Source organism: Carettochelys insculpta, chromosome 22, assembly GCF_033958435.1.
Source record: "Carettochelys insculpta isolate YL-2023 chromosome 22, ASM3395843v1, whole genome shotgun sequence".
Taxonomy (NCBI): domain Eukaryota; kingdom Metazoa; phylum Chordata; order Testudines; family Carettochelyidae; genus Carettochelys; species Carettochelys insculpta.
In genome coordinates this window covers 10,774,501-10,782,626 of record NC_134158.1, presented here as the reverse complement: position 1 = coordinate 10,782,626, position 8,126 = coordinate 10,774,501, and the positions used below count along the sequence as shown (strand labels likewise).

General features: G+C 73.4%; 2 protein-coding genes across 3 annotated transcripts; both read right to left on the bottom strand.

The window, feature by feature from the left end:
• Nucleotides 1-1,865: 1,865 nt before the first annotated feature.
• On the bottom strand, nt 1,866-4,051 carry CENPA (centromere protein A). Of its 2 annotated transcripts, none has more exons than XM_075017715.1 (5): nt 3,781-4,051; nt 3,579-3,693; nt 2,936-3,039; nt 2,629-2,706; nt 1,866-2,286 (listed from the first exon to the last, which is right to left on the bottom strand). In XM_075017715.1, the coding sequence occupies exons 2-5, from the start codon at nt 3,679-3,681 to the stop codon at nt 2,152-2,154; spliced, it is 420 nt and encodes a 139-aa protein (XP_074873816.1). In that variant the 5' UTR covers nt 3,682-3,693; nt 3,781-4,051; the 3' UTR covers nt 1,866-2,151. The 2 variants fall into 2 exon arrangements, with proteins under 2 accessions (XP_074873816.1, XP_074873817.1); XM_075017716.1 differs by having other exon boundaries at nt 3,893-4,051.
• Nucleotides 4,052-5,038: 987 nt separating this feature from the next.
• On the bottom strand, nt 5,039-7,464 carry LOC142025143 (proteasome subunit beta type-10-like). The gene is made up of 8 exons (XM_075017686.1): nt 7,304-7,464; nt 6,850-6,943; nt 6,639-6,736; nt 6,062-6,202; nt 5,809-5,924; nt 5,669-5,727; nt 5,385-5,536; nt 5,039-5,243 (listed from the first exon to the last, which is right to left on the bottom strand). Exons 1-8 carry the CDS (start codon nt 7,363-7,365, stop codon nt 5,132-5,134), a joined length of 834 nt encoding a protein of 277 aa, XP_074873787.1. The 5' UTR covers nt 7,366-7,464; the 3' UTR covers nt 5,039-5,131.
• Nucleotides 7,465-8,126: the final 662 nt, after the last annotated feature.

The window sequence follows — 8,126 nt, the reverse complement described above, 5'->3', positions numbered from 1 at the left end:
CTGAGCCAGCCCCTCAGCCAGCTGAGAGAGCCCCTGGATGTCTCCCGCTGTGCCCACAGCTGGGTACCCAGCAGGCGCTGGGCCGGCTCAGCACCGGGCCCCGGAGGGCCGACCCCCAAGCCCATCACCAGGCCTGGACGCAGGCCTGGCCGGGAACACGCAGCCAGGCAAGGGGCTGTGCACCCGCAGACCCGAGCCCCTGCCGCAGTTAACCACTGGGCAAGCGCCAGCTGCCGGGGCAGGATCCTCCCCTCCTGGGGCAGCCTGAGAGAGCCACTGGGCTGGAGTAACCCCCGGGGGGGGGGACCTGCCTCAACTTCCCCACCAGGCTGCAGTAACCCCCGGGGGGACCTGCCTCAACTTCCCCACCAGGCTGCAGTAACCCCCAGGGGACCTGCCTCAACTTCCCCACCAGGCTGCAGTAACCCCCGGGGGGGGGGGGGGGGACCTGCCTCAGCTTCCCCACCAGGCTGGAGTAACCCCCGGGGGGGGGGGGGAACCTGCCTCAGCTTCCCCACCAGGCTGCAGTAACCCCCAGGGGACCTGCCTCAGCTTCCCCAGGGGCTGCAGTAACCCCCGGGGGGGGCGGAACCTGCCTCAGCTTCCCCAGGGGCTGCAGTAACCCCCGGGGGGACCTGCCTCAGCTTCCCCAGGGGCTGCAGTAACCCCCGGGGGGACCTGCCTCAGCTTCCCCAGGGGCTGCAGCAGGACCTCGCTGGGGCGGGAGTTTCGGCAGGCACACAGCAGCCCCAGCTGGGAGGCTGAGCCAGGGAGGGGGTCAGCTTTTACCAGGGAAGCAGGACACAGGCTGGAGGAGGGGCCTGGCTGGGGGGCTGGGTCACTGGCCAGGCCCAGCTCAGGGACCCCTCTGGGCCGCTCCCCCCAAGCTGGGTTGCACTGCTGGTTCCTGGTCCCTGTGCTGAGCCTGTTGTGCGCGGTGTCGCTCCTGTTCCCCCTGCTGGCCGGGGTGCGTGGGGGGAGGGCACTCAGCGCCCCACTGTTACTAGAACAAGCTGGGGGGCTCGGCCGGCGCAGGAACCAGCCCAGCGGACCGCGCGTGGGCGGCACAGCCGGGCCGGCCAGCGGGAGGAGAAGGGGCGCAGAGAGGCCCCGGGGACCTGCCCGGCGGCTCCAGCCGAGGGGACCAAAGGCCGCAGGCGAGGAGCAGAGAAGAGCCAGGACCGCACGTGACTCCCCCGGGGGAGAGAATCCCCCAGCCCGGTCGCATCTCTGCCCCTTCCAGCCCAAGCTGAGCTGGGGCTCCCCGGCGTGGGGCTGCAGCCGGGTCGGGGGAGCGAGCGGTGCCCTGGGGGACGTGCTGCCCCCGAGCCCACCGCACGGCCAGGCCTTCCCTCCCTGTGCTGCCGGGGCAGCAGCCTCTAGCTCGGGTACGCAAGCGTGGCTGGCCTGAGCCAGGGCCAAGCGCAGAACCAGACCTCGCCGAGCCTGGCGGGCTGCTGGCTCCGGGGGCACTCGCCAGGACCCCCTGCTGAGCTCGGGGGGCGGGGGGAGCTTGCCCGGGGGGGCATCAGGCCTGGGCAGGGGTAGGCACATGACTCGGTGATGGCCTTGAACTCACGCTAGTCCCTCTTGGGCCAGCCCAGACCGCCCCTCCTCCCACCGGCTGCCTGGGCTAGGGGCCAGGGAGGCCCACTGCGTACGTGTGAGGTTGTCCCAGGGAAGCCCCCCGGCCGCTGCGCACTGAGGCACCCGCCTGGTGTCACTACAGGCCGGCAGGAAAGGCAGGTACCGACCCAGAGGGCTCAGCCCCTACCCGCGCCACAGGGCCGACTCGCCGAGCAGCTCAGGGCCGGCCCGCGGGGGCAGGGAGCCGAGCGCGCAGCGGAGCTGGGGCGGGACAATTTCAGACCAACTTTATTGAGGCCCCCGCAGGGACCTTGTACGAGACACAAGACGGTGCCCGGCCCGGCCCGGCCCACCCAGGCCCCTCCCCCACGGGGGGCGGATGGCTGCTGGCAAGGGGGCAGCAGAGACATTAAAACCCAGGGGCTGGGGAAGCCTGGGGCCCAGCCGGGGGAGGGGCTGCAGATAAAACACCCCGGGGGGGCGGGATAACGGCTGCAGGGGACCTCGCCTGGCCCCCTTGGGGCAGCCGCTCAAGGACGGGCTGTGAGAGGCAGGGGGGCCAGCTCAGCCCAGCCCCTCGTGGATGCCGCGGATGCGCCGGGCCAGCTGGATGTCCTTGGGGAACAGGGTGACGCGCTTGGCGTGGATGGAGCAGAGATACGAGTCCTCCAGCAGCCGCACCAGGAAGGCCTCCGCTGCCTGTGGGGGGGCGGGGCTGAGAGGGGAGGCCTCTGACCCCACCCCCGCAGCCCCTAATGCTGCTTCCGCCTGGGGGGAGCCCCAGAGCGCCCCAAGACCCCTCCCTCCCCCCCACCCCCAAATGCTGCTTCCGCCTGGGGGGAGCCCCAGAGCACCCCAAGACCCCTCCCTCCCCCAGCCCCAACCCCCCAGCAGCCCCCGAATGCTGCTTCCGCCTGGGGGGAGCCCCAGAGCACCCCAAGACCCCTCCCTCCCCCAGCCCCCGAATGCTGCTTCTGCCTGGGGGGAGCCCCAAGAGCCTCTTGACACCCCTCCCCCTCAGCCCATCCCCCAGCCCCTCACCTCCTGCAGGGCCAGCAAGGCCATGGACTGCCAGAGATAATCCACGCCGCGGGTGTACATCAGGCAGATCTCACGGACCTGGGGAGAGGCAGCAGGGGAGACCGCTGGGGGGTTGAGAGTCCGCAGGGTCACTCTGGGGGCGAAGGCTGGAGGAAGGTGGGCAGGGCAGACCCGGGGACAGGGCGTGGGGCAGACCGCGGCGGGGGGGCTGGGGGCAGACCGCGGCGGGGGGGCTGGGGGCAGACCGCCGCGGGGGGAGGCGGGGGCAGGCCGCGGGGGGGAGGCGGGGGCAGGCCGGGGCGCTCACCACGCGGGAGAAAGGCAGCTTGCGGATCAGCAGGTCTGTGCTCTTCTGGAACTGGCGAATCTCCTTCAGCGCCCGCTGGCCGGGCCGGTAGCGGCGCCGCGGCCCTGGGGAGGGAGCGTTAGGGGCTGGGGCTGGGAGGGTGCAGGGGGCACAGAGGTTCCCGGGGGGGGGGGGCGGGTAGAGACTCTGGTGGGGGTGGGGCCTGGGCCAGTAACGTGGCGTATACCAGCGGGGGGGGGGGGGACACAAGAGAACCTGGGGGGGGACTGGGGGTGGGGGGACCCAGAGGCCGGAGCGCAGCCGCACTGCGGGGAGCCCAGCAGAGGGAGGGGGAGAACCCGGAGAACGGGGCGAGGGGAAGAATCTGGGGGGACGGGGGCACTCACCGGGCGGGGCAGGGGATCCCGAGGGGCGGGGCGGGGACGGAGGCACTCACCGGGCGGGGCAGGGGATCCCGGGGGGCGGGGCGGGGCGATGGGGGAGAACCCGGGAGGGGCGGGGACGGGGGATCCCGGGGGGCGGGGCGGGGCGATGGGGGAGAACCCGGGGGGGGCGGGGCGGGGCGGGGACGGGGGATCCCGGGGGGCGGGGCGGGGCGATGGGGGAGAACCCGGGGGGGAGGGGCGGGGACGGGGGCACTCACCGGGCGGGCGGCGGCGGCGGCGCGGGGAGCGGCGCGGGGAGACGGCGGCGGCGGCGGGGGGCTCGCGGCGGGGTCGGGGCCCCCGGGGGGAGCCGCGGCGCATGACGGGACCGGCCTGCGGGGGGGGCGGGGGGTGGGACACGACACAGGTGAGCCGGGAACCCAGGCGTCCGGGAGCCCCGTGCCTGTGATGACGCCACACCTCGCTGTATGACGTCACGGGGCCCAATGACGTCGCGGTTCGACACGCCCCTCCAGTTACGTCACACCGCCGCGGACGCCCGGCCCGTGACGTAGCGACGCCCCAATCTCACCGGCCGGTCCGGCGCTGGGTCCCTGCGATTCAAACCTCCCGCGAACTCCCGTCCCGCGCGTCACTTCCTGCCGGCCCGCTTCCGGCTTCCGGCGCGAGCCAGGCCCCGCCCCGCGCGGCGGGACGTCAGCGTCCTTCGGCGTCCGCCGCTCCCATTGGCTGAGCGCGGCGGGGGCGGGACCGGAGCGTGAACGCGGAGTCTGTGCCCCCCCCCCCCCCCCGGAGCCCCCCGCAGCTCGTACCGCCCCCTCCCCTCCCCCCCCCTCAGCCCCGCCCCGCAGCTCGTACCGCCCCCCCTCCCCCCCCTCAGCCCCCCCCCGCAGCTCGTACCGCCCCCTCAGCCCCTCCCGCAGCACGTACCGCCCCCTCCCCTCTCCCCCAGGTCACCGCCCCCTCAGCCCCTCCCGCAGCACGTACCGCCCCCTCCCCTCTCCCCCAGGTCACCGCCCCCTCAGCCCCTCCCGCAGCACGTACCGCCCCCCTCAGCCCCCCCCCCGCAGCTCGTACCGCCCCCTCCCTCCCCCCCCAGGTCACCGCCCCCTCAGCCCCTCCCGCAGCACGTACCGCCCCCTCCCCTCCCCCCCAGGTCACCGCCCCCCTCAGCCCCCCTGCAGCACGTACCGCCCCCTCCCCTCCCCCCCCTCAGCCCCCCCCCGCAGCTCGTGCCGCCCCCTCCCTCCCCCCCCAGGTCACCGCCCCCTTCAGCCCCCCCCTGCAGCTCGTGCCACCCCCTCCCCTCCCCTCAGGTCACTGCCCCCCACCGCCCCCCCCTGCAGCTCGTGCCGCCCCCTCCCCTCCCCTCCCCTCAGGTCACCGCCCCCCCTGCAGCTCCTGCCGCCCCCTCCCCTCCCCCCTAGGTCACCGCCCCCCTCAGCCCCCCCCCGCAGCTCATGCCGCCCCCTCCCCTCCCCCCTAGGTCACCGCCCCCCTCAGCCCCCCCCTGCAGCAAGTACCGCCCCCTCAAAGTCTCCCGGGTCAGGGGTCACTGCCCTCCCCTCCCCCTGGGTCAAGGGGTCACCGCCCCCTCCCCCCAGGTCACTGGCCCCTCAGCCCCCCCCCAGCTCAGGGGTCATTGCCCTGTCCGTCCCCTCCCCCTGGGTCAAGGGGTCACCACCCACCAATCACAACTCCGCAGCAGGGCTAGGCAGAGCCAGTTTATTGATTCTCAGAGTCAGGGGGGTGGGCTCAGGGGGGTCGGTGGCTCCGGGGGGAGCGGGGTCGGTAACCCCAGGGGCTGCCCTCAGTCCAGCTCCATGCAGGTCACCACCTCGTCCAGCAGCTCCAGGCGCAGGGGGGTGATGGCTTCGCTCAGCACCGCGGTGGTGCCGGTCGGGTACCGGTACCGGCCCTGCCTGTGGGGGGGGACAATGAGCGGTTGCCCCTGCTCCACCCCCCCCCACCCGCCCCACCCTGTCCCCCACACCGCAACAGGGCCCCACCCTGGACTCCTGCGTCCCCGCCCCATGCAACCCCTGCCCCCCCCCGGCACTTACTGCTTGCCGGGGGCCGGAGCGGCGCGGAAGGGACGCAGGATCTCTGCCCCCGCCCGGGTGAGCACACACAGATCCACGTTGCTGCCCGAGCCCAAGTCGCTCAGGATCCCGGCTGTGATGGCGTCAGCCAGCAGCTCCTGGGCCTGCACCAGCTGTGGGAGGAAGGGTGAGACGCCAGCCCCCAGCCCCCCCCATCCCGATACCCCTCCCTGGGGACTGGATCCCCAGCTGCCCTCACCCCACCCCCCTTGCTGGGTCCTGGCCCTGGCCCCGAGCCCCCTCACCTCCATGTTGGGCTTGAATCGGTCCTCCAGAACGGCAATGGCAGCGTGAGCCCCGGACCCTAGGGGGGAGAGGGGTCAGAGCTGGCCCTGCAGGTGCCCCACCCCCCCAGGACAGCTCTGGGCCTTCCTCCCACGCTCACCCATGGAGGTGAAGGGCAACTTGCTGGTGGAGCCATGCGGGTGGACACAGTACAGGTGGGGCCCAGTGGGGTCAACGCCCCCCAGGATCAGAGATGCGCCGATGTGACCCTGGTACCTGGTGGGGGAGAGCGCCAGGCAGGGACTGTGACATCACACCCAGCTCTGACATCACACCAAGCCCGTGAGGTCACACCCCGTCTGCCCCACCCTGTGTTGTCATGTCACCCGGCGGGGGCCCCCCCCGCCCCTTACCGGAACAGCATCTGCTTGAGGAAGCGGCAGGCGGTGGCGACGCGGGGCAGGCGGCCGGTGGACAGCGAATGGAGCTCCATATTGGAGGACAGGAGCTGGGTGGTCATCTCGGCGTCAGCGGCCACCCCTGCTCCACAGCAGCTGGGGGAGAGATGGGGCTGTGGTGCTGGGCTAGGGGCTATAGGGCACTGGCAGGGCAGGGGGTCAGGGCTGGGTTCGGGGGGTTGGAGGGTGCCAGGGGCTCAGGGCTGTGGGTCTGGTCGGGGGATGCCGGGGGTTGGGGCTGGGGGCCAGGTTGCGGGGGGGGGGCGGGAGTCAGGGCTGGGGTTCGGGGGCACCGGAGGCGCCAGGGGTTGGGGCTGTGGGTCGGGGGGCAGCAGGGGGCAGGGCTGAGGGTCGAGGAGGGGCCAGGGGTTCAGGCTGAGGGCCAGGGGTCAGGTCGGGGGCGCCGGGGGGCAGGGGCTGAGGGCCGGGGATCAGGTCGGGGGCGCCGGGGGGGCAGGGGCTGAGGGCCGGGGGGCAGGTCGGGGGCGCCGGGGGGCTGAGGGTCGGGGACTGGGGGCCGGGGGTCACTCACTAGATGTTGGGTGCGACGTAGTGGATTTTCTCGCAGTTTTTGTCAGCTACGACCATGTCGTCGGTGGCGCGAGTGTCGGCCCCCAGGATCACCCCCTCCTGCGGGGCGAGGGCAGCTCAGCTCCCCACAGCCAGAGCCACGGCCGCCCTCAGCCCCCCCAACCCCCGGTGGCCCCCAGCCTCCCCCTGCCCCCCCGCCGCCCCACACACACCTTGTAGATGAGGCCGGCGATAGTCGTTCCGGTCTTCCGGGCCTTGGGGGGCAGGAAGCCCTGGGGGCCCCCAGCCTTCCCCAGAGCTGCATTCCTGGGGACAGAGCACCACACGGGGGTGGGACGCCAGCCATGTCCCCCCCCCCACCCCCCGTGAGAGGCGCCCTGGGCCTCCGCCAGGGGAATCCCCACGCCCATGGGGCCTGCCCCAGCGGCTGCGGGGCGGGAGTGGGGGGGCAGAGATGTTTCACTTTCACTCTGCTGGTTCAGGGTGTTGTGGTGGCAGTTGAAGTCCTGGGCACAGGGGGCGTCTGGAATCTGGGCGCAGGGTGGGGGAGACAGAGGGTCCGGGCCCTGAGGGGGGGGCGGGGGGGCAGACAGGGGGTCTGGGCTGTGGGTGCAGGGGGGGCAGATGGGGCAGGACCCAGGCGTCCGAGGGAGGGAGGCATCTCACCTGAGGCAATTGTCAAAGGCGAAGCCCCCTCGAGGCTGCGGGGGGTCCCTGGCCCTGTCCATGCGGGGGGCCGAGTCGCGGGCCTGGGTCAGGCTGGGGGTCACTGGAGGGCCAGGCTGCTCGTCTGTCCCCCTGCTCCTCTGCCTCGCTTCTTCCTTTCACTTTCCCTTTCCCTTTGGGTCACATGCTGCCGGGCAGGGCCCTGCCCCACGGCCTGGAGCCGCCCCCGCCCCCCCACACTGCAGTCAGTGTAGCCAGCGTCCCCAGCTCTCTCCCCACCAGCAGAGACCCCTTGGTCTCAGCCCCCCACAGCCCAGCACCCCCCCCCCCGCCAGTCACCCCCCCCCCCAGCCACAGCCCAGCCCCCGGTGTAGCCCTGCAGCCAGTCACCCCCAGCCCACCCCCACCCAGCATCCCGCGAGCCACACAGGTGCCCTGAGAAGGGGGGGTGCAGAGCCCGCGGCCTGATGACAGCACAAAGCACCCTGCAGTCACCGCCCCGCAGGGTGCCATGGGCTGGGCTGGCTGGGTCCTGGTTTTCCTCCTCACGTCTCCGGCCCAGGGTGAGCGAACCCAGGCATCCGGGCCCGGGCCGGGCGCGAGCTCCTCTGGCGCGCAGGTGGGGGGGTCCCCGCCCCCCACGTGGCTGACTCCGCTCCTGCCCCCAGGTCGCTGCTCCTGCACCCCGAACGCCATGGCCACCCCCAGCGGCTGGGTCCCGGCTCTCTGCTTCTGGCTGGTCCTGAACCTCTCGCTGCTTGGAGCCCTGGGGGTCGGGGTGGGGCTCGCCCACCGCAGCAAGGAGCCAGGTATCTGGGGAGGG